General features: G+C 44.5%; 1 protein-coding gene across 1 annotated transcript in view; it reads left to right on the forward strand.

Moving 5' to 3' along the window:
• The window catches only part of LOC110504399 (AF4/FMR2 family member 2), a 288,511-nt gene that overhangs the window by 173,611 nt on the left and 88,529 nt on the right, over positions 1-26,371 (forward strand). Inside the window, exons 9-10 of the mRNA XM_036970067.1 lie at positions 15,159-15,213; positions 24,655-24,692. Coding sequence (XP_036825962.1) covers positions 15,159-15,213; positions 24,655-24,692 — 93 coding nt within the window. The remainder of the gene's footprint in view (positions 1-15,158; positions 15,214-24,654; positions 24,693-26,371) is intronic.

The following is a 26,371-nucleotide window of genomic DNA, read 5'->3' on the forward strand; positions in this document are numbered from 1 at the left end:
TCAAGCACGGGGGTGGCAGCATCATGTTATGGGGGTGCTTTGCTGCAGGATGGACTGGTGCACTTCACAAAATAGATGGCATCCTGAGGATTGAAAATTATATGGATATATTGAAGCAACATCTCAAGACATCAGTCAGGAAGTTAAAGCTTGGTCGCAAATGGGTCTTCCAAATGGACATTGACCCCAAGCATACTTCCAAAGTTGTGGCAAAATGGCTTAAGGACAACAAAGTCAAGGTATTGGAGTGGCCATCACAAAGCCATGACCTTAATCCCATAGAACATTTGTGGGCAGAACTGAAAAAGTGTGTGCGAGCAAGGAGTCCTACAAACCTGACTCAGTTACACCAGCTCTGTCAGGAGGAATTGGCCAAAATTCACCCAATTTATTGTGGGAAGCTTGTGGAAGGCTACCCGAAGGATTTGACCCAAGTTAAACAATTTAAAGGCAATGCTACCAAATACTAATTGAGTGTATGTAAACTTCTGACCCAATGGGAATGTGATGAAGAGAGGAGAGGAGAGGAGAGGAGAGGAGAGGAGGGGATGGGGATGGGGGAGAGAGGAGAGGAGGGGAGCGGTGGAGAGAGGAGAGGGGAGGAAAGGAGGGGGGAGAGAGGAGAGGAAAGGAGGGGGGAGAGAGGAGAGTAAAGGAGGGGGGAGGGGAGGAGTGGAAGAGGGGGACGCTTCCGACTACTTCAGACTAACACACACAGGTGGCTGGGGGACTGGTATTGGGAGTGTTGATGGCCCTCTCAGTTGAGGGGTCTATGTGACAGACCTGGAACAAAGCAGTGTCTCAGTGCAGGAGGCAGAAAGACAGTGGATGACAAGCACTTTGCATGTGAGCGCCACATACGCACACACATGAAAACATACACAAAAACACACACACTCCTCCAAGGGAAACCCACAGCATCTTTATTGACATCCATCCATCTCCATGTACCTCGGAACTGATTGACACAATAACTGATGGATTGAATGCTTATTTAAATGCACACTTGTTTTAAGGCCATCACAGTAACTGCATTTGCAGGATTTCGCTCCAGAGGGAATAGGAAGGTGCACAGCAAAGGTTGGAGACATTCCCTCTGAGCGGAAACTTAACAAGCCTAATGTATCTCAGCCTCCCCCTCCTCTCCTCTAGTCTGGGTAGCAGTCGTTTTAGCAAACGTTCCTATCCTGTCATTTGCAAAGAAACTGGCATTTAGGCAATGTCAACATTCAATATGCATCCAGATTTACAGCGCAGTTGCTGATTTGTAGTTGGAAACAACATTCATATGTTCCATGAAAATGCTATGGAACATGGGTTGTATGCAAATATGGGGCAATATAGAATTTGAATTTTAAGAACAACAATACCATTACGACCTACGACCTGACAGACCTATTATTCGAGACATTGGTTATTTAGTTATTATTTCAGCATGGGTCTTATTTCAGAGGAAAGTTCACACTGGATTAGTTTTTCCAAACTGCCCCCTTTAATTAAAATGTTTTCTTCATTCAATTGAGTCTATGACAAAAGCCTGGAGATTTTGATTCTAGGTGGGAAGATATTTAAAGGTCATGTCTAGACAATAAAAGGCTACACTGATCACTCATGTTTGGCTGCCAAATGTATAGGTGTCCCCATAGGCCTAATATTCACATTGGAGGAAATGTGATCATAGTCATTATTTTAGCGATCCTTGGTAGACGTCCCTCCTAATGGAAAGACCACCCCATCCTGCTGGTGTGAACTGCTGGACAGTGCACTTGATATGCGTTTATGGTTGAGAAAGTGAACTTGTCGTTTCCAAAACGGAGCTCTGAGGGGAATCGGAGATTCCCTAGTTTCTGATGTTTTCAGGTTTTCATTAAATAGGCCTAGGCAGTATACTTTTTTTTATTGCATATTTAATTAAGATGACGCATTTGGCAATGTTCAATTTCATTTCATTGGCACAAAACGTGCGTCAGACCATATTTGTTGGTCTCTGGCTTGCAGAGCACAGGTGTGGGTCACCTAAATGCACTGTAGTAGACTAAGCTTAATACACTGAGTCTACAAAACATATTTCCATGACCTAGACTGACCAGGTGAATCCAGGTGAAAGCTATGATCCCCGATTGATGTCAATTGTTAAATCCACTTCAATCAGTGTAGATGCAGGGGAAAAGATAGGTTAAGGAACGGTTTTTAAGCCTTGAGACAATTGAGACATGTCTTGTGTAACTCAATATTAGGCCGGTGTTCCTAATGTCTGGTATGCTCAGTGTATATGTAACTGCTGGATGAGTGCAACCGTCCCACTAGAAAACTCCAAACCTCTCATTGTTATAGTGAACTAGGCCTAATGTATCATAGTGGTGGATTACTGGCCTATCCCCAACTATGAATTAACTTCGAGTTTACACACCTCTGTCTTCACTGTTCTGTTCTTGTGCAATTCATGCATCTCCACTGATATCTCCACTGGCGTCTCTCTCTCTCTCTCTTCCATCCCCTGTATTCCTCTTATAGATATTCAGCCAGTATGAAATGAAATGCATTACGACAGAATGCCCAATGTTTCTGTTTCCAATTAAATGCATGAATTAAGTTAAAATGTCTCATTTAGAACCGTCTAATTTCCAGAAACATTCTGATTGGATGATGTTAGTGAGGGTTACTGAATCAGGATCAAATATCTGATCTCCAGGAGCTCATTAACCCTCCACACCTGTTGGCATTCTCACAAACAATCAAAAACTTTGTTTCAATAATATATAGAACTTTTCTCACAGCTCTGGTATATGTAGCTTTTTTGAGGCCTTGCTCACAATTCATTCTGTGGCAGCACAATGACCAAACGACATACTGAATGTGAGGCTCTTGATCATATCTTTGATCATGACACTGGTGAGTAGAGAGGCCAGGAAACTGAAAGTGAAGATGCATTAGAGGAGGAAGTGTCAGAAGTTGAAGACCACACAGAATATGATCCAGACCAAGAGACAACCGATGTGGAACCACCCAGTGATGAGGAAGAGGGCCCTGCTGAGGTTGTTGTTAAATTCCAGTGATGAGGAAGAGGGCCCTGCAGAGGTTGTTGTTACGTTCTGGTGAAGGAATGGGAATTTGTCCTGGTCTTCATCGACACATGAGAGGAGAAGTCGGCTGTCGGCTGAAAATGTTATCAGTATGACCCCAGGGCCAACGAGATACGCCATATCCTGGGTTGATGACATAAAATCCTGCTTCAAACTGTTCCTGACCGAGTCAATCGAGACTATAGTGATAAACATGACCAACTTGGAGGGAGACTCGTTTACAAAGACAACTGTTAAAGACAACTGTTAAACTTTGACACAAAGTAGTCTGTGATAATTAGCACAATATGTTTCATTCATTTGTTCTAGTCATAATAATCCATACATTATGCTTTTTTTACTCAAAAGCCAGTTCTATGAGCTCAAGTCAATGAGGCCCACATGCCATAAATAGCAAATAGAAGTTCAAAACTTGTAATGTTCACGAAGACTTAAGTTGATAAAGAGATCTAACATTAGGTGATAATATATGTATTATTATGGATTTATAATCAGCTATAATGGGGCGGTCATTTTGGACCGGGAACACAGAATGTATTAACAGGGTTAATGATAGAATGTCCATATTTGAAGATTGCCGAAAGGCCAGTCTCTTTGACAAATGACAGGAGTGGAATGTAATAGCTGAACAGAGACTGCAAGCAGGTCACCTCTCCTCTACATGTTTAACACAGCATCAGGCAGTCACCCCTACTAATGATAAACCCTGAATGAACCCTGTTATTATTACCACCACCATCCACATGCATTACACTAGAATACATCTGAAATTTGTATCTCTGTCACAAAGACCGTACAGCTCTATGGCGACAAAGCTGTCACTGCAGGGATTAATCGAGTCCGCTACGGTACCTCCCCTCTGACACACACACCTCTGAGATGCTGCCATCTCTCTCTGGGCCCAAGAGGTGACGCATGGCCTCCCCTAGTCATGTTGATGTGTCTGTCTCCTGGTACCATGGAGTTGGTTACCAGGTACACATGGAAGGATAGGGGCTCTGGGATGGCAGTCATGCCCCAGTGTAGTGCCACATTTTTGGATGTGCAGTACAACCAGCCTCCAGGAGCTCTCTGAGGAAGATGGGCCGCCCTCCCAGGGTCCCCTGCTTCCTGCTGAGTGATGACATGCCTCCCTCACGCTCAGGGAGAAAGGAGGGAGAGGGGCTGCTATTGTGGAGCTGTCAGCCCTCCTAGCTAAATGGGCAGGAGTGAGGGGCTATACACTTAACAAAGGCGGCCTCTGCCGTCAAACTGAAAACCCAAAGGGTCACACTTAAATGCCAATCTGGCAGCCCTGTCGCTCCATTTCAAAATAACTTGAGAGCAGGCAGGGGAACAATATCATTCATATGGTGGGCAGGGCCGGGACCGATTGGAGGGGGAGGGAAGGGTACTGCAGTGCCAAGGAGAAGGGTCTTGTTGGTGAGTCCAATTATATATCAGTGACACATTGACACTATGATAAACAGTTTATCCCTGTGTTCAGGAGAAATGTCAACACCAGGACATTGGTGATTGCATATGTTTAGAATGTGATTCTGGAGTGGCTCTGACAACCAGCAGTTACCACATTCTTCTACAATTTACAGAGAAAGTGTTTTGGTGGTTTCTTTACTTTTCTCAACAGTTTGTCAAGTCAGGCATGCTCAAGTCACATATCATTTTAATGGGGTAATGCTATAGCAGCCATATACATGTAGTATTACTTCATACAAAGTACATTCAAATAACATATTATACCTGATCTGATACCACCTCATAACTTATATGATATCATAGCAGGTTTCTAGCATGTCTTCATTCAAAATATTATAGTTACTTATCACAACAATTCTTCAATGGTCAATTTCTAAGGCTGTATCCATCATATGTGAATTGTGAAAGGCTGCAAGGATTTAGAGTGGAGAGAGCCTTTCCCTGAGGGTGCTGACAGATAGACATACGACCCAGGTAGTGATTGGGGGTTAGCTGGTGGCTATGGATCACAGCCTGCAACTCTCCCTAGCCTATCATTACGCTACCTCTCTAGTGGGCTAGCACCATGAGACTGTCACCATGTGTTGCTATGTTGCTGCACTCCACCAGCTGTGCTGCTCTAGTCTGGGCTTGCCCTGTTCAGCTCTGTCCTGCCTCTCATCTCTCTATTCCCCCCTCACCTCTCTATTCCCCTCCTACCTCCTCATCTTCTGTCCCCTCCTCACTCCTCATCTATCTATTCCCCCCCTCACCCCTCATCTCTCTATTCCCCCCTCACTCCTCATCTCTCTATTCCCCCCTCATCCCTCATCCCTCATCTCTTTATTCACCCTCACTCCTCATCTCTCTATTCCCCCCTCATCTCTCTATTCCCCCCTCATCCCTCATCTCTCTAATCCCCCCTCACTCCTCATCTCTCTATTCCCGCCTCATCCCTCATCCCTCATCTCTCTATTCCCCCCTCACTCCTCATCTCTCTATTCCCCCCTCATCTCTCTATTCCTCCCTCATCCCTCATCTCTCTATTCCCCCCTCATCTCTCTATTACCCCCTCATCCCTCATATCTCTATTCCCCCCTCACTCCTCATCTCTCTATTCCCCCCTCATCTCTCTATTACCCCCTCATCCCTCATCTCTCTATTCCCCCCTCACTCCTCATCTCTCTATTCCCCCCTCACTTCTCATCTCTCTATTCCCCCCTCATCTCTCTATTACCCCCTCATCCCTCATCTATCTATCCCCCCTCACTTCTCATCTCTCTATTACCCCCTCATCCCTCATCTCTCTATTCCCCCCTCACTCCTTATCTCTCTATTCCCCCCTCCTCCCTCATCTCTCTATTCCCCCCTCACTCCTCATCTCTCTATTCCCCCCTCATCCCTCATCTCTCTATCCCCCCCTCACTCCTCATATCTCTATTCCCCTCCTCTGCCTTCATCTTCTCTCCCCTCCTGATCTCTCTTCCACCCCTCACTCCTCATCTCTCCATTCCCCCCTCACTCCTCATCTCTCTATTCCCCCCTCATCCCTCATCTCTCTATTCCCCCCTCATCCCTCATCTCTCTATTCCCCCCTCACTCATCATCTCTCTATTCCCCCCTCACTCCTCATCTCTCTATTCCCCCCTCACTCCTCATCTCTCTATTCCCCCCTCACTTCTCATCTCTCTATTCCCCCCTCATCTCTCTATTACCCCCTCATCCATCATCTATCTATCCCCCCTCACTTCTCATCTCTCTATTACCCCCTCATCCCTCATCTCTCTATTCCCCCCTCACTCCTTATCTCTCTATTCCCCCCCTCCTCCCTCATCTCTCTATTCCCTCCTCACTCCTCATCTCTCTATTCCCCCCTCATCTCTCTATTCCCCCCTCACTCCTCATCTCTCCATTCCCCCCTCACTCCTCATCTCTCTATTCCCCCTCATCCCTCATCTCTCTATTCCCCCCTCACTCATCATCTCTCTATTCCCCCCTCACTCTTCATCTCTCTATTCCCCCCTCACTCCTCATCTCTCTTTTCCCCCTCATCCCTCATCTCTCTATTCCCCCCTCACTCCTCATCTCTCTATTCCCCCCTCATCCCTCATCTCTCTATTCCCCCCTCATCCCTCATCTCTCTATTCCCCCCTCACTCCTCATCTCTCTATTCCCCCCTCATCACTCATCTCTCTATTCCCCCCTCACTCCTCATCTCTCTATTCCCCCCTCACTCCTCATCTCTCTATTCCCCACTCATCCCTCATCTCTCTATTTCCCCCTCACTCCTCATCTCTCTATTCCCCCCTCACTCCTCATCTCTCTATTCCCCCCTCATCCCTCATCTCTCTATCCCCCCCTCACTCCTCATATCTCTATTCCCCTCCTCTGCCTTCATCTTCTCTCCCCTCCTGATCTCTCTTCCACCCCTCACTCCTCATCTCTCTATTCCCCCCTCACTCCTCATCTCTCTATTCCCCCCTCACTCCTCATCTCTCTATTCCCCACTCATCCCTCATCTCTCTATTTCCCCCTCACTCCTCATCTCTCTATTCCCCCCTCACTCCTCATCTCTCTATTCCCCCCTCATCCCTCATCTCTCTATTCCCCCCTCACTCTTCATATCTCTATTCCCCTCCTCTGCCTTCATCTTCTCTCCCCTCCTGATCTCTCTTCCACCCCTCGCTCCCCATCTCATTATTCCCCTCCTCACCCCTCATCTCGTTATTCCCCTCCTCACCCCTCATCTTCTCTCCTCTCCTCACCCTTTTACCCTACCCTAGATACTCCTGCCCTGCCAATCACCCTTCTACCCTGCCTAGACACTCATGCCTTACCTTACACCCTTCTCTCCTACCCTAGACACTCCTGCCCTATACCCTTCTACCCTCCCCTAGATACTCCTGCCCTGCCCTACACCCTTCTAGCCTACCCTAGACACCCCTGCCCTGCCCTAACCCCTACACACTACTCTGCACTAACCCCTACACACTACCCTTCCCTGATGTGAACAGAGAGAAGCATAGAGAAGCAGGCTGAGTCAGTGTGTTTGTCTCAAATGACACCCTATTCCCTACACAATGCAGTGCCCTGGTCAAAAGTAGTGCACTGTTGACCAAATCGGGTGCCATTTGAGAGGCAGCTGGATCACTCCACCAGAGGAAGTTGACTGCCCTGATGCTGGCAACCACACTGTGTTCATCATTATCATTGTCTTCCAGGCCTACTGTCTGTCTCTGGGCTGTGGGTTTGGGGTTGTCTTCCAGGCCTACTGTCTGTCTCTGGGCTGTGGGTTTGGGGTTGTCTTCCAGGCCTACTCTCTGTCTCTGGGCTGTGGGTTTGGGGTTGTCTTCCAGGCCTACTGTCTGTCTCTGGGCTGTGGGTTTTGGGGATGTCTTCCAGGCCTACTCTCTGTCTCTGGGCTGTGGGTTTGGGGTTGTCTTCCAGGCCTACTCTCTGTCTCTGGGCTGTGTGTTTGGGGTTGTCTTCCAGGCCTACTGTCTGTCTCTGGGCTGTGTGTTTGGGGTTGTCTTCCAGGCCTACTCTCTGTCTCTGGGCTGTGGGTTTGGGGTTTCTTCTAGTCATCTCATGAGCCATCAGTAAGGGTAAACAAATGTGCTGGCATGTTCTGCCGTACATTTCCTCTCTCGTCGTTAATGAAAACAAGCGTGGAGAAACAGGACGAAACTGTGCCAGTGCCAAACTAGCAATTCAAATAAGCCTCACTCACGTCTCTGGAACCAATTGGATTGATTTGTATTTGGGATAATTTTCTACAAATGAAATGCATATATAATAGGTGGCTACACTTAAAAAGACCCAGTGTGGGTTTGTGATTAAGGTTCCATGTTATTGGTCATGATGGTAGGATGTTGTACATCACATTATTTCTCTTGCCTTCACCAGAGCTGCCTCGAACCCTATCTGAACCCTTAGACTGCACTTCACTCCGGTTTATGAAGGTGCTTTAATATGCTTTGAGAACCTGTAAAATAATAGATATGTTCTTCACAACACCAAACTGAAGCCAAGTAGGAAATAAATACATTCTTAAAAAAGGGATTTAATGCAGATTGGTTCTCTCTCTCTCTCTCTCTCTCTCTCTCTGTCTCTGTCTCTGTGTCTCTGTCTCACGTTTTGCCAATTTTAATGAGGTGAATATTTCTGTGAGTTCGCTTCTAGCCGTGCTCCCAAAGTGTTTATATTCAATATAAAACTCATTTTAACTCCTTGCCCTCCTCCTGGTTTCAAGGTTGAGTTAGCAGAGTGCTAAATACAGGCCCAATTAGACCATTAAACACTGTCTCACTCTCAGGCTGAAACAGTCCAGAGACATTACGTCTCCTCAGAGGTATTTAATATAAAGTCCTGTTAGTCTTGAGATGTTGATGCAACTGCATATCTGTGGTTTCTAGAGAGAGAGAGAGAGACAGAGAGAGAGACAGATATATGTCTTGGGGCTAATTATTTATCAAGGAGCTCATTTGGGTCAGAGATCTATCAATGTGTTGAAACAGATGTACCATCGAATCGTTCATAATTTATAGGGGCTTCAAGACTTCTTTAAGAGGGTATGGTTTTTATTCACATCTTTTGTGGGGTCATAAAAGTGGAAAATATAGTCATGCTTCTCCCTCTAGAGTGGAGAGGACTGTGGGTAACATGCCGGAGTGTACTCTCTGTTCAGGTGAATTTATACAGCTTCTACCCCCAAGCCATAAGACTCCTGAACAGATAATGAAAGGGCCACCAAGACCCCTCTTTGACGCTGCTGCTACTCTCTGTTTATAACTATGCATAGTAACTTTAACTCTACCTACATGTACATCTTCATTCAATATGGCGCAGCGAGTAGCACAGTGGTCTAAGGCACTGCATTTCAGTGCAAGAGGCGTTCGCTGTAGTCCCTGGTTCAAATCTAGGCTGCATCACATCCGGCCCTGATCGGGAGTCCCATAGGGTCGCACACAACAGGCCCAGCGTCGTCCAGGTTTGGCAGTCATTGTAAATAAGAATTTGTTTTTAACTGACTTGCCAGGTTAAATAAAAAATATACTTTACCGGTACCCCCTGTATATATGCTTGCTTGTTATTTTACTGCTGCTGTTTAATTATTTGTTACTTTTATTTTCTATTTTCTCTTGTAAGTAAGCATTTCACTGTAAGGTCTACCTACACCTGTTGTATTCGGTGCATGTGACAAATTAAATAAAATGTGATTTATAGTAGTGTCTTTCTCCTACTGTTGATTTATCTACAATTAAAGGCTGGATTATCTACACCAACTGGAGAGGAAGTTCAAAATGTATTACAAACTGGGTTGTTCGAGTTCTGAATGCTGATTGGTTGACAGCCATGGTATATCAGATCGTATACCACGGGTATAACAAAACATTTATTTTTACTGCTCTAATTACGTTGATAACCAGTTTATATTAGCAATTAGGCACCTCTGGGATTTGTGGTATATGGCCAATATACCACGGCTAAAGGCTGTCCAGGCACTTCACGTTGCGTCATGCTTAAGAACAGCCCTTGGCCGTGGTATATTGGCAATATACCACAAACCCCAGAGGTGCTTTATTGCTATTATAAACGGCTTACCAATGTAATTAGAGCAGTAAAATACATCTATATTGGCAAATAAAATACATGTATATTGGCAATATACCACACCTCCTCTGGACGTATTGCTTAATTATAAACCGGGTAGTTTGGATACTGGATGCTGATTGGCTAACGTTTAGCCTGTTCACCTTGATATCATTGCGCCTTTTCAGCTCGATAAAATGGCTACATCAACAATAGTTGGACATGCCAACGTAGAAAAGACGCGTTTAGAAATGAAAAGAACACCGTAAAACAAACAAAGTAGGCACTTACCTTCTTCACTGACTGGTGCGCAGAAAAGGGATACATTGTGGGAGCTTGGGAATACAACAAAAATGTAGCTGAACGTCATTCTAAGCGACTTGTATGGTTCAGTGAGAAACACGAATCGCAAAGAATATGGGATTAGCAGCTATGCCGACATGTCAACGACCTCCCTCTCAGTTTGGCATGGAATATATAGAAGGACACAGAATTCACAACGAGCGACAACTGTGCTTGTAGGCGTAATTAAAAAGTTGAGGAAAGAGGGTTGCGACAAACCACGCAGCCATAACTGAACACGACATGCAGCTCATCAAACAATCCAAGGCTCTGGACACTGAAACACCTGAGGGTTTGGTGAACAAAGTGTGGTTTGATGTTCAACTTCATTTTGGCCGAAGGGGGGAGAGAAACCATCTGCTGAAACATGACTCATTTAAATATGTACAGACGAGAACAGCCTACAGTCTGCGACTCTCGTTCAACGAACCCACAAAAAGCCAGGTTCCGCAGGAGAAGAACAGGGAGAGTGGACAGGAATTCATGTTTGAACTGCCGGGTGATCCCCTCTGCCCCGTAGCTTCCCTTAAGTAACAGAAAACAGTTAACAGATACATATGGTATGTAACTGTTAACTAGTTAGCTGAATCTAATTTACCCTGGCAGTATAACAGGTAGCTATGTAGGCCTAACTATTAGCTAACGTTATTTTGTCGCATATGTTTCTGGTACACAAAAGAGCCGATGGGAGTGCACACCCTTGCAACAATGGTGCCAAAGATCTGCAAAATAGCTGGCCCGTCGCAGATTTACACAAACCACTGCTTCCGAACCACCATGATCCAGAAACTGTCGGATGCCGGTCTTGAGGCACGGGAAATCATGTCTGTCAGTGGACACAGATCCGAAACATCTCTTCACAGTTACTGGAGGCCAAATCTGGAAGTGAGGAAGCGGTGGAGCACTATTCTATCTGACAACACAGCAGCAGCAGCACCCCCAGCTAAAAGAACAGCTTCCATTTTCAGCAGTGTGGAGCCAACAAACAACATGGGCAAGCCAACGACAAACAACAACATGGGCAAGCCAACAACCAACAATAACGTGGGCAAGCCAACAACAAACAACAACATGGGCAAGCCAACAACCAACAATAACATGGGCAAGCCAACAACAAACAACAACATGGGCAGGCCAACAACCAACAATAACATGGGCAAGCCAACAACAAACAACAACATGGGCAAGCCAACAAACAACAATAACATTGGCAAGCCAGCAACAAACAACAACATGGGCAAGCCAACAACAAACAACAACATGGGCAAGCCAACAACCAACAATAACATGGGACAATTTTTTCATTTGAGCACGATAAATGGCAACATTCAGATCAACGTGAATAAATAATTGCCTTGTGTTAGTAACTGTAGAAGTAGCGCTTATGCTCCGTTTTTGCATACATTTAATGTAAGTTTAGTAGCTAGCCTGTGGTTAGCCTGTGGTTATGTTAGCAACCAGTCTAGCAACATGACTGTTGTCCGGTCTTTTTCTGGCGGGAATGTATTTATTATTATTATTTATTAAAGCAACATTTTCAATGTAGATGTGTCATTCCTTGCCTTGCTGTGTTGGCAACCGGTTTTTACAAGAAATAAGGCACCTCGGGGGTTTGTGGTATATGGCCTATATACCACAGCTAAGGGCTGTATCCAGGCACTCCGCGTTGCGTTGTGCGTAAGAACAACCCTTAGCCGTGGTATATTGGCCATATACCACACCGCCTCAAGCCTTATTGCTTAAAACCTCTTAAGGATTTTTTTTTTGTTGCCTAAAATGACATACCCAAATCTAACTGCCTGTAGCTCAGGCCCTGAAGCAAGGATATGCATATTCGTGATGCTATTTGAATGGAAACATTTTGACGTTTGTGGAAATGTGACAGGAATGTAGGAGAATATAACACATTAGATCTGGTAAAAGATATCCAATCTTGCAACCTTACAGTTAACTAGTCCAATGCTCTAACCACCTGCCTCTCATTGTCACTCCAAGAGGAGCCTGCCTGTTACGCAAATGCAGTAGAAGCCAAGGTAAGTTGCTAGCTAGCATTAAACTTATCTTATAAAAAACAATCAATCAATCATAATCACTAGTTATAACTACACATGGTTGATGATATTACTAGTTTAACTAGCGTGTCCTGCGTTGCATATAATCGATGCAACGCTGGGGGATGATTTAACAAAAGCTCATTTGCAAAAAACAGCACAATCGTTGGACGACTGTACCTAACCATAAACACCAATGCCTTTCGTAAAATCAATACACAGAAGTATATATTTTAAACCTGCATATTTAGCTCAAATAAATCCAGGTTAGCAGGCAATATTATTAACCAGGTTAAATTGTGTCATTTCTCTTGTGTTCATTGCACGCAGAGACAGGGTAAATGCAACAGTTTGGGCAGCCTAGATCATTGCGAATTAATTTGCCAGAATTTTACATAATTATGACATAACATTGAAGGTTGTGCAATGTAACAAGAATATTTAGACTTAGGGATGCCACCCATTAGATACAATTCCTGAACGGTTACGTATTTCACTGAAATAATAAACGTTTTGTTTATGATAGTTTCCGGATTCGACCATATTAATGACCAAAGGCTCGTATTTCTGTGTGTTATTATGTTATAATTAAGTCTAGAGCAGTCTGACTGAGCGATGGTAGGCAGCAGCAGGCTCGTAAGCATTCATTCAAACAGAACTTTAGTGCGTTTTGCCAGCAGCTCTTCGCAAGCACAGCGCTGTTTATGACTTCAAGCCTATCAGCCTAATGGCTGGTGTAACCGATGTGAAATGGCTAGCTAGTTAGCTGGGTGTGCGCTAATAGCGTTTCAAACGTCACTCGCTCTGAGACTTGGAGTAGTTATTCCCCTTGCTCTGCAAGGGCCGCGTCTTTTGTGTAGCGATGGGTAACGCTGCTTCGATTGTGGTTGTCGATGTGTTCCTGGTTCGAGCCCAGGTAGGAGTGAGGAGAGGGACGGAAGCTATACTGTTACACTGTTAATGAGAAAGGAACTTAAACGTTAGCTTTTTTACATGGCACATTTTGCACTTTTACTTCTCTAACACTTTGTTTTTGCATTATTTAAACCAAATTCAACATGTTTCATTATTTAATTGAGGCTAAATTGATTTTTATTGATGTATTAAATTAAGTTCAAATAAGTGTTCATTCAGAATTGTTGTAATTGTCATTATTACAAATAAATAAAAAATAATCGGCAGATTAATCGGTATCGGCTTTTTTGGTCCTTCAATTATAGGTATCGGTATCAGCGTTGAAAAATCATAATCGGTCGACCTCTAATGTCTATGTCCGGGGGAAATGTTCTTGTTACTTACAACCTCATGCTAATCGCATTAGCCTACATTAGCTCAACCATCCCGTGGGGAACCCACCAATCCTGAAGTTTTAAATAGACCACAGACAGTCCACTCTTTATTCGTTTTTGTATTTCTCTTTTTTCTCTCTCTTTCTGTTTTTATCTCTCTATTTCTTTATGTTTTCTTCTTCGTCTCTCTCATGTACACACAGGCCTGCAAACACAGGTGGCAGGTAACCAAGTGGTTAGAGCGTTGGGCCAGTAACTGAAAGGTTGCTAGTTCGAATACCTTAGTCGACTAGGTGAAAAGATCTGTCCTTGAGCAAGGCACTGAACAATAATTGCTCCAGGTTTGCCGTCAATAATGGCTGGTCCATGCCATGACCCCGCTCTCCGAGGGTGTCTCAGGGGGAGTGGGATATGCAAAAAAAAAAAATCTATTTCACAATTTTACAGGTTGCACACTTGTACATGTGTGAAACAGGACAAATATAAGCTCCCCCTATTTGACCTTTGACAGGACCCCCCTCCACAGTTTGGCTTCAATTGAGTGCAAATCCTCTGGAAATGCCCACTTCAGCCACCTGGCTTTTTTCTTCTCCCGGTTCCTTCCGCTGACATCTGTTCAGTATTACCAGGGTAATGACTGGTATTTTGTTCAAAGTTCTGCCCAATCTAAGATGCTGCACAACAGCCTAGGTCATAGAAAACACAATTTGAAACACATTTCCCTCATAGAGCTTCTTTTGTTTTTCAAACTCGGGGGAGTGGCCGACTGGGCCGGAGTGAGTGTCTCTGTAGGGTAGCTAGATCGCCAAGCGCAAGCTTGCTGTTCGCCTGCCTGCTGGCCATGGTTTTATTGTGTTTTTGTATGATGTCATCACACTGTTTGTCAGATGACATCATTCTTTCTGAAAACACTTTTTGATAGTTTATGAGTCTGAAGGAAGCAAGGGGATTAGATGTTTTTTCAGTATTTTTCAGTATTTTTTCAGTATTGAATTGAAAGATGATATATATATATATATATATAGTGTAGTGTGTGTGTATATATATATATATATATATATATATATATATATATATATATATATATATATATATATATATATAACTGAGGATATGGAGAGATGCGTTTTTGCTCTCTGCATATAATGGCATAATATCCAAAAAGTGATTGTGTTTGTGTCCTAACAAAGAGTGATAGTATCCCTGATACACTCTGCCTTTAATACATCCTAGTTCTTAATAAAAAAATGACATATCATTTGACTAAGCAATATATATTTTTGTTATATTCCTATATTAATGATAAGAGCTTTTTATTTGACCTGACTGCTGTTGTGTGTCTGCAGAATGCTTGAGGATGACCTGAAGATCAGCAGTGACGAGGAAGATACTGAACAGCAGGTAAGATCCATCAACAACCATATAATTACAGTATACTGTATCTGTGGTCTCGTTCTGAGTATCTCTGTCTGTGGTCTCGTTCTGAGTATCTCTGTTTGTGGTCTCGTTCTGTGGTCTCGTTCTGAGTATCTTGTCTGTGGTCTCGTTCTGAGTATCTCTGTCTGTGGTGTCGTTCTGATTATCTATGTCTGTGGTGTGTGGTGTCATTCTGAGTATCTCTGTGTGTGGTGTTGTTCTGAGTAACTCTGTGTCTGGTGTCTTTCTGAGTGTCTTATGTCTATGGTGTGTGGTGTCGTTCTGAGTATCTCTGTGTGTGGTGTCGTTCTGAGTATCTCTGTGTGTGGTGTCGTTCTGAGTATCTCTGTCTGTGGTCTTGTTCTGAGTATCTTGTATGTGGTCTCGTTCTGAGTATCTCTGTCTGTGGTGTCATTCTGATTATCTATGTCTGTGTTGTGATGTGTCATTCTGAGTATCTCTGTGTGTGGTGTGTGGTGTCATTCTAAGTATCTCTGTGTGTGGTGAATGGTGTCATTCTGAGTGTCTTATGTCTATGGTGTGTGGTGTCGTTCTGAGTATCTCTGTCTGTGGTCTCGTTCTGAGTATCTCTGTCTGTGGTCTCGTTCTGAGTATCTCTGTCTGTGGTCGCATTCTGAGTATCTCTGTCTGTGTTGTCGTTCTGATTATCTATGTCTGTGGTGTCGTTCTGATGATCTATGTCTGTGGTGTGTGGTGTCATTCTGAGTATCTCTGTGTGTGGTGTTGTTCTGAGTATCTCTGTGTCTGGTGTCGTTCTGATTATCTATGTCTATGGTGTGTGGTGTCGTTCTGAGTATCTCTGTGTGTGGTGTCGTTCTGAGTATCTCTGTCTGTGGTCTCGTTCTGAGTATCTCTGTCTGTGGTCTCGTTCTTAGTATCTCTGTCTGTGGTCTCATTCTGAGTATTTCTGTCTGTGGTGTCGTTCTGATTATCTATGTCTGTGGTGTGTGGTGTCGTTCTGATTATCTATGTCTGTGGTGTGTGTTGTCGTTCTGAGTATCTCTGTGTGCGGTGTGTGGTTTCTTTTTGAGTATACAGTTGAAGTCGGACGTTTACATACACCTTAGCCAAATACATTTAAACTCAGTTTTTCACAATATTTTGGGTAGCCTTCCACAAGCTTCCCACAATAAGTAGGGTGAATTTTGTCCCAATCCTCCTGACAGAGCTGGTGTAACTGAGTCAGGTTTGTAGGCCTCCTTGTTTGCACACGCTTTTTCAGTTCTGCCCACAAATGTTCTATAGGATTGAGGTCAGGGCTTTGTGATGGGCCACTCCAATACCTTGACTTTGTTGTCCTTAAGCCATTTTGCCACAACTTTGTAGATATCACAAAGTAGATGTCCTAACCAACTTGCCAAAACTATAGTTTGTTAAGACATTTGTGGAGTGGTTTAAAAACTAGTTTTAATGACTCCAACCTAAGTGTATGTTAACTTCCGACTTCAACTGTATCTGTGTGTGGTGTCGTTCTGAGCCAGATAATAACAGAACCGTTAGATGAGTAAATTAGCGATGGCTCTCTCATTGTGCTTCTTGGTGTTGTTCCCATAGCTATCATCCAAACAGGACCTTTGAGCCGTTGGTAGTTTAATGATAGTTATTACACATTAAAGTCATTATACACATGGCTCTACTAGTGCTCTACTAACAGTAATACACTCATATATTTGTGTGTGTGTGGGGGGGGGGGGGGGGGGGGGGGGGGATTCGCGCATCTCTGTATGTTTATACGTGGCTTATATCAAATGAGTCCATAGTACATTAGCGTGCTGTCATCGCCTTCAGTACAGCAGCAGTGTCTGTCCCCAAATAAACACACATTAGTCTGCCTGATCCCCTACTTCCTGTTTTATACACAACAACACAGATAAAAAACCAAGCACTTCCCCTCCTTATATAAGCAACAAGGGTCAGCCCGCACACACGCATACACTTCAGTTAACCCCAACAACAACTGCTCCCCGTGCACCAATGACGTGGACATATTTTGGTTGAAGGCAGTCAGTTGTACAACTGACTAGGTATCATTTTCTCTTCCCTATCTCCCTTCCCTACACGTACACACATACAGCTTCAGTGGATCAGTGTGCTCCGGCACATGTGACTCAGTGCAGAAGAGAGGAAAGATATAAGGATTATATATTCGATAGAGAAGCAGGAGTGGGTTGGGGAGAAGCTGGAGGGAGCTGAGGCGAAGCAGGAGGTAGCTGGGGAGAAGCTGGAGGGAGCTGGGGCGAAAGAGGAGGGAGCTGGGGAGAAGCTGGAGGGAGCTGGAGGGAGCTGGGGAGAAGCTGGAGGGGGCTTGGGAGAAGCTGGAGGGGGCTAGGGAGAAGCTGGAGGGAGCTGGGGAGAAGCAGGAGGGAGCTGGGGAGAAGCAGGAGTGAGCTGGGGAGAAGCAGGAGGGAGCTGGGGAGAAGCTGGAGGGAGCTGGGGAGAAGCAGGGGGGAGCTGGAGAGAAGCAGGCGGGAGCTAGGGAGAAGCAGGATGGGGCTGGGGAGAAGCAGGGGGAGCTGGGGAGAAGCAGGAGGGAGCTGGGGAGAAGCAGGAGGGAGCTAGGGAGAAGCAAGGGGAGCTGGGGAGAAGCAGGAGGGAGCTGGGGAGAAGCAGGGGGGAGCTAGGGAGAAGCAGGATGGGTCTGGGGAGAAGCTGGAGGGAGCTGGGGAGAAGCAAGAGGGAGCTTTGGAGAAGCAGGATGGGGCTGGGGAGAAGCTGGAGGGGGATGAGGAGAAGCCGCAGCAGTCATTTTGTGCCTGTATAGTGCCTTTAAAGCAATTAGTATCAGCCCAGGCTCTCTGCCATCTTTTTCACTCTATCATCCCTTTCTCTCTCCTCTCTTCTCTCTCCCCATCTCTCTTTTTTTCTCCCTCTCCCTCTCCATTTTCGTCTCTGTCTCCCTCCCCTTTCTGTCCTTCTCTCAAATCCTTGTGTGTTGCACACAGCCCAGCTCTGGTGCTGTTATGACAATTGACAGAGTAGAAAGGTCAGCTTTGCCCTACCTTTGACAAATCACCTGGCACTGAGGAGTAGGGCTGTGGTCCTCGGGGGGGTAGAGGGGGGCCAGGAGGGGGAGGAGGAACATGCTGTGGGCAGACTACCACCTCTGACCTCGCTGTTAGTCAGCTACCTGGTACTATTCATCAGCTTCCTGGTACTATTCATCAGCTACCTGGTACTATTCATCAGCTACCTGGTACTATTCATCAGCTTCCTGGTACTATTCATCAGCTACCTGGTGCTATTTATCAGCTACCTGGTGCTATTCATCAGCTACCTGGTACTATTTATCAGCTACCTGGTACTATTCATCAGCTTCCTGGTACTATTCATCAGCTACCTGGTGCTATTTATCAGCTACCTGGTGCTATTCATCAGCTACCTGGTACTATTCATCAGCTACCTGGTACTATTCATCAGCTACCTGGTACTATTCATCAGCTACCTGGTGCTATTCATCAGCTATCTGGTACTGTGCATCAGCTACCTAGTAATGTTCATCAGCTACCTGGTACTATTCATCAGCTACCTGGTACTATTCATCAGCTACCTGGTGCTATTCATCAGCTACCTGGTACTGTGCATCAGCTACCTGGTACTGTGCATCAGCTACCTAGTAATATTCATCAGCTACCTGGTACTATTCATCAGCTACCTGGTGCTATTCATCAGCTACCTGGTACTGTGCATCAGCTACCTAGTAAATTTCATCAGCTACCTGGTACAATTTATCAGCTACCTGGTACTATTCATCAGCTACCTGGTACTATTCATCAGCTACCTGGTACTATTAATCAGCTACCTAGTAATGTTCATCAGCTACCTGGTACTATTCATCAGCTACCTGGTACTATTTATCAGCTACCTGGTACTATTCATCAGCTACCTAGTACTATTCATCAGCTACCTGGTGCTATTTATCAGCTACCTGGTGCTATTCATCAGCTACCTGGTACTATTCATCAGCTACCTGGTACTATTCATCAGCTACCTAGTACTATTCATCAGCTACCTGGTGCTATTTATCAGCTACCTGGTGCTATTCATCAGCTACCTGGTACTATTCATCAGCTACCTGGTACTATTTATCAGCTACCTGGTACTATTTATCAGCTACCTGGTACTATTCATCAGCTACCTAGTACTATTCATCAGCTACCTAGTACTATTTATCAGCTACCTGGTGCTATTTATCAGCTACCTGGTGCTATTCATCAGCTACCTGGTACTATTCATCAGCTACCTAGTACTATTCATCAGCTACCTGGTACTATTTATCAGCTACCTGGTACTATTCATCAGCTACCTAGTACTATTCATCAGCTACCTGGTACTATTCATCAGCTTCCTGGTACTATACATCAGCTACCTAGTACTATTCATCAGCTACCTGGTGCTATTTATCAGCTACCTGGTGCTATTCATCAGCTACCTGGTACTATTCATCAGCTACCTAGTACTATTCATCAGCTACCTGGTACCTGGTACTATTTATCAGCTACCTGGTACTATTCACCTGGTACTATTCATCAGCTACCTGGTACTATTCATCAGCTACCTGGTACTATTCATCAGCTACCTGGTACTATTCATCAGCTACCTGGTACCTGGTACTATTTATCAGCTACCTGGTACTATTCACCTGGTACTATTCATCAGCTACCTGGTACTATTCATCAGCTACCTAGTACTATTCATCAGCTACCTGGTACCTGGTACTATTTATCAGCTACCTGGTACTATTCACCTGGTACTATTCATCAGCTACCTGGTACTATTCATCAGCTACCTAGTACTATTCATCAGCTACCTGGTACCTGGTACTATTTATCAGCTACCTGGTACTATTCACCTGGTACTATTCATCAGCTACCTGGTACTATTCATCAGCTACCTGGTACTATTCATCAGCTACCTGGTACTATTCATCGGTGACCAACACCTCACACCATTTTGTTACTTTTCCTTTGGGCATTCAATAAAAGTACTTCCTTCCCTCTCCCCTTTGTCTACCGGAACTCACTGGAGATTTTCTGGCTGTGTGTGTATTTTAGAAGAAAAAAATGTATACTCAATTGTGAGAATGTTCCATTGCTCAGTTCAGCAGCAGCACAAAGGAGCATTGAGGACTGTTCTTAATTAGCCAGGGTTTTGTTGCCCAGTTTCTTCAGCAAATACCACAGTGAAAGGGCCAACCAAATGAAAACATTCTCCCCTAAATCAACAGCCATGTTGTCATTCAGATGTCCTGGTGGATTAAGAAGAAATCTAGTCTTCACAAACAGTGGTGTTTTTATTTACGTTAGCTGGCTTTCTCCCTAATGATAAAATAGCTCCCCCTACCCAGAAAGAATAGGATACTGCTGTGATCACCATAGATGGAGGGGAAACTAATGGAAGTATTTTGACAAGGGGTATCGAAGTTCAATGACATCATTGAGAAAGAGACACAGACAGAGAAGACACACACAGACAGAGCAGAGACACACACACAGACAGAGGAGAGACACACACAGTGACACAGATAGAGAGAGCCACACAGAGAGCCACACAGAGAGACAGAGACACACAGCGAGACACACAGAGAGACACACAGCGAGACACACAGAGAGACACACAGAGAGACACACAGAGAGACACACAGATAGAGACACACTGACAGATGAAGGTGGATGGGTGAGTGAAGAGGATTGTTCATCTGATTGATATCTATATTCTTGGATCATCAAATGCTGATCTAAAGCAAACCTTTATGCCTTCTCATTTAGCGTGATCTCACAACAGCGATAATGCCTCTCAATCAGACCACCACAGGTTGAAAACAAATTGAGGGTATACATCACTGTCTGTCTGTTAGAATGATGTGGTGTATCTCTGTAGCTGCAGGCAATGAGCCAGTAAAGTCAATAGAAGTGCATCACTCTCTTTGTCTTTTGAATATTGTTGAATTCCTTAAAACATTCATGAAAATCTTGCTTTATGCTGTGTTGCATTCCTCTTGGTGATACAGAAAAGCACTTGATCATGTCTGGCCTTTTTAGGCTAATTTGATCATCACCAGCACAGCTCCTCCAGCCCTCCCTTTCTCCTTAGCGATAACCACCCCTTGCGTTTCCCACACAAGTACATGTACACACACACACACACACACACACACACACACACACACACACACACACACACACACACACACACACACACACACACACACACACACACAAACAACCCATGAAATGAATGCCCAAAGTCGCCTCATAAGCATGAAAAAAGCTCCAGCAGCCATTTAAACAGTTTGCCAGAGTACAAACTAGCAGCCATGCCCCCAGCTGCGTTGCCTAGCAACCCAGGAATGGGGAAGAAGGATGGAAGCTGCCCAAATCCCTGTGGAGAGGGAAACAGCAGTAAGAGAGCAGTTGACAGATGATCTGACTTGTTTCATCTGATATACTGTGAAGATCACTGGCTGCTTTCATCAATGATAAATGGACTGTACACAGATCAATGGTCACAGCAATAACCTTAGCCTTGCCAGTGTGTTGCTGTGGGCCTGTCTGTGTCTTGGTGGTATCCTGGACAGGTTGTGGTGGTGGGCCTGTCTGTGTCTTGGTGGTAGCCTGGACAGGTTGTGGTGGTGGGCCTGTCTGTGTCTTGGTGGTAGCCTGGACAGGTTGTGGTGGTGGGCCTGTCTGTGTCTTGGTGGTATCCTGGACAGGTTGTGGTGGTGGGCCTGTCTGTGTCTTGGTGGTAGCCAAGTCAGTACAGGTGCATCAAAGCTGGGACCGAGAGACTGAAAAACAGCTTCTATCTCAAGGCCATCAGACTGTTAAACAGCCACCACTAACACTGAGTGGCTGCTGCCAACACACTGACACTGACTCAACTCCAGCCACTTTAATAATGGGAATTGATGGGAAATGATGTAAATATATCACTAGCCACTTTAAACAATGCTACCTTATATAAATGTTACTTACCCTACATTATTCATCTCATATGCATACGTATATACTGTACTCTATATCATCGACGGTATCCTTATGTAATACATGTATCACTAGCCACTTTATACTATACTATGCCACTTTGTTTACATACTCATCTCATTTGTACATACTGTACCCGATACCATCTACTGTATCTTGCCTATACTGCTCTGTACCATCACTCATCCATATATCCTTATGTACATATTCTTTATCCCCTTACACTGTGTACAAGACAGTAGTTTTGGAATTGTTAGTTAGATTACTTGTTATTACTGCATTGTCGGAACTAGAAGCACAAGCATTTCGCTACACTCGCATTAACATCTGCTAACCATGTGTATGTGACAAATAAAATTTGATTTGATTTGATTTGATTTGATTTGATTTGATTTGAGCCTGGACAGGTTGTGGTGGTGGGCCTGTCTGTGTCTTGGTGGTAGCCTGGACAGGTTGTGGTGGTGGGCCTGTCTGTGTCTTGGTGGTATCCTGGACAGATTGTGGTGGTGGGCCTGTCTGTGTCTTGGTGGTAGCCTGGACAGGTTGTGGTGGTGGGCCTGTCTGTGTCTTGGTGGTAGTCTGGACAGGTTGTGGTGGTGGTGGCCAAAATCTTTACTACTCTGTGCCAAGGGGTTTTATTTGTATACCTTTGCTCAAGCACTCTTTAACTTGTCACTATTCAGCATGTTGTGGGCTACATCACAGTGTGGGCTACATCACAGTGTGGGCTACATCACAGTGTGGGCTACATCACAGTGCGGGCTACATCACAGTGTGGGCTACATCACAGTGTGGGCTACATCACAGTGCGGGCTACATCACAGTGTGGGCTACATCACAGTGTGGGCTACATCACAGTGTGGGCTACATCACAGTGTGGGCTACATCACAGTGCGGGCTACATCACAGTGCGGGCTACATCACAGTGCGGGCTACATCACAGTGTGGGCTACATCACAGTGTGGGCTACATCACAGTGTGGGCTACATCACAGTGCGGGCTACATCACAGTGCGGGCTACATCACAGTGCGGGCTACATCACAGTGTGGGCTACATCACAGTGTGGGCTACATCACAGTGTGGGCTACATCACAGTGCGGGCTACATCACAGTGCGGGCTACATCACAGTGCGGGCTACATCACAGTGTGGGCTACATCACAGTGTGGGCTACATCACAGTGTGGGCTACATCACATTGCGGGCTACATCACAGTGTGGGCTACATCACAGTGCGGGCTACATCACAGTGTCGGCTACATCACAGTGCGGGCTACATCACAGTGTGGGCTACATGATATTTTCAAGACTATACAAATAGAGTAGCAGTGACAGTCCTCTCCATGTGCACCCTTCATTCTGCATGTGTAATTGATTTCCACTGAACTGTCATCGGAGAGGAAACACTTCAATGTTAATTTCTTTGTTACAATGTGTTGTTGTCCTTGTATAGGGAATACATGGCGGAGAGGGGGGTGACAAATCCTCATAGTATTAAATAGCTGTCACCTGTCTGTGCTTCCAATCAGTGTCAGGTGTCAATGATGTAGGTTTCAATCAAATAGTAGTAGGTCTCTAAACCTCTCTCTGCTAATGTAGTAGATCTCTAGAACCTTCTCTGCTACTCTAGTGGGTCTCTAAGACCATCTCTGTTATTGTAGTAGGTCTCTAAAGCCCTCAATTCTACTGTAGTAGGTCTCTAAAACCCTCTCTACTCTAATAGGTCTCTAAAACCATCTATTCTACTGTAGTAGATCTCTAAAACCCTCTCTGCTACTGTAGTAGGTCTCTAAAACCATCTATTCTACTGTAGTAGGTCTCTAAAACCATCTATTATACTGTAGTAGGTCTCTATAACCCTCACTTCTACTCTAATAGGTCTCTGCTACTTTAGTAGATCTCTAAAACTCTAACCCTAATCTGGTAGGTCTCTAAACCCCTCTCTGCTACTGTAGTAGGTCTCTAAACCCTCTATGCTAATCTGGTAGGTCTCTAAAACCCTCTCTGTTAATATGGTAGGTCTCTAAAACCCTATCTGCTACTGTTTTAGGTCCCTGCTACTCTAGTAGGTCTCTAAAGCCCTCTTTGCTACTCTAGTTGTTTTTTCCTCCAACCAGCATTGATCGAGCGGTTTTCGCCTCACTGATCTCTTTAATCATTCACATTCCTCCATTCAAAGAGAAGGGGGGATGAACAGACGAAACAGACTAAGAGGAATGTGCGTGTTTGAGTGCCTATCATGATGAGGCTGATTTCTTTCATCCCTGGGCCGGGATCCATCCCTCCTGTTATCCTTCCTCCAGTTTGGGGCTATTTGTGCTGATCTCTCAGTGGTCCAGAGAGATGGGTATCACTATCCATCACATACTGCATGTTCTGTTCTGTACAGCAACTAACAGGACTGTGTTGTGTTACTGTTTTCACAGGCAGCTGAGAAGCCCAAGCCCAGAAGTACACCTCTCAGGTACGTGGCAGATCATGTTGAACTGGCAGCATTGTGTGGAACTGTCTCTGTAATGCATATTATTGCCATTCATGGTATCGGATGGTATTACATCCTGTTCTTTGCGTACTGGGTTGCAAATGATCAGTTTTGCACACAGATATGTAATCAGTAACTGTTTATATCACACTTCTTCAGATCATTGCGCTGTATAGTTTAATTACATGTATCTTTCTCCGGTGTGTTGTAATTGTAGAGACATGATTTAGAGTGTGAAGATGAGGTTTATCGTCAGCATATTGAAATTACTACACTGTAGAATTTAACAGAGAGGAAGAAAACAGGCTAAGTATAGAAATGTATAATTGCCTGCCGTATACACAGACACAACTACGAGGTGTGATCCAGTGGCTGTTCTTCATGAATAATAATCGTGTAGAAGAGTTGCACAGAGGATGTACTAAATTTAAATACTGCTAGCATTTTATTTTATCGGTTTAGATATTATATGACCCGCAGGCCTGAAGCAGTTTTTCTCCCCTGTGTGGAGCAGAGCAGAGCTGCGCAGGTTGACACCTTGTCTGGGCTCCCCAGTCTGGGTGCATTAATATGCATGGAGCAGGAGAAGTATGGGTGTTCTATCATCTCTAATCATGGGAGTATTATGGCTGCTGTGTGAATGGGCTCATTAAGGAAGACAGCGTGAAACATGGCCTCCAGCTCTTTCTCAGAAAGTGACTCTGGGAGTGGAGATGCTGCGAGCACTCCCCCGGCCATGCCGCCCCTGGAACAACACACACACACACAGCCGCGCATACTCACACACACACACACACACACACACACCCACTCACACACAGACACACACGCTCGCGCACCTACAGTGCCTTCAGAAATTATTCATTACTCTTAAATTATTTCACTTTTTTTGTGTTACAGACGGATTTCAAAATGGATTAAAAAATAAATAAATTTCACCCATCTCCACACAATACCCCATATTGACAAAGTGAAAACATGTTTTTTGAAAATTTTAGCAAATTTATTGGAATATTAAATACAGAAAAAATGATTTACATAAGTATTCACACACCCTTTGGCAGCGATTACAGCTGTGAGTCTCTAAGAGCTTTGCACACCTGGATTGTACAATATTTGCAAATGTTTCTTTTTAGTTCTATAAGCTCTGTCAAGTTTGTTGTTGATCCTTGCTAGATAGCCATTTTTCAAGTCTTGCCATAGATTTTTAAGCCAATTTAAGTAAAAACTGTAACTAGGCCACTCAGGAACATTCAATGTTGTCTTGGTAAGCAACTCCAGTGTATATTTGGCTTTGAGTTTTAGGTTATTGTCCTGCTGAAAGGTGAATTTATCTCCCAGTGTCTGTTGGAACCATGTTTTCCTCTAGGATTTCCTGTGGTTCCATTTATTTTGTATCCTGAAAAACTCCCCAGTCCTTAATGATTACAATCATACCCATAACATGATGCGGCCACCACCGTGTTTGAAAATATGAAGACTGGTATTCAGTGATGTGTTGTATTGGATATGCCCCCAATTTTCTTTTGCAGTTTTACTTTATTGCCTCATTGCAAACAGGATGCATGTTTTGGAAAAGTTGTATTCTGTACAGGCTACCTTCTTATCACTCTGTCATTTATGTTACTGTTGTGGAGTATCTACAATGTTGTTGATCCATC

Source organism: Oncorhynchus mykiss, chromosome 31 (assembly GCF_013265735.2).
Source record: "Oncorhynchus mykiss isolate Arlee chromosome 31, USDA_OmykA_1.1, whole genome shotgun sequence".
Classification (NCBI taxonomy): Eukaryota; Metazoa; Chordata; class Actinopteri; order Salmoniformes; family Salmonidae; genus Oncorhynchus; species Oncorhynchus mykiss.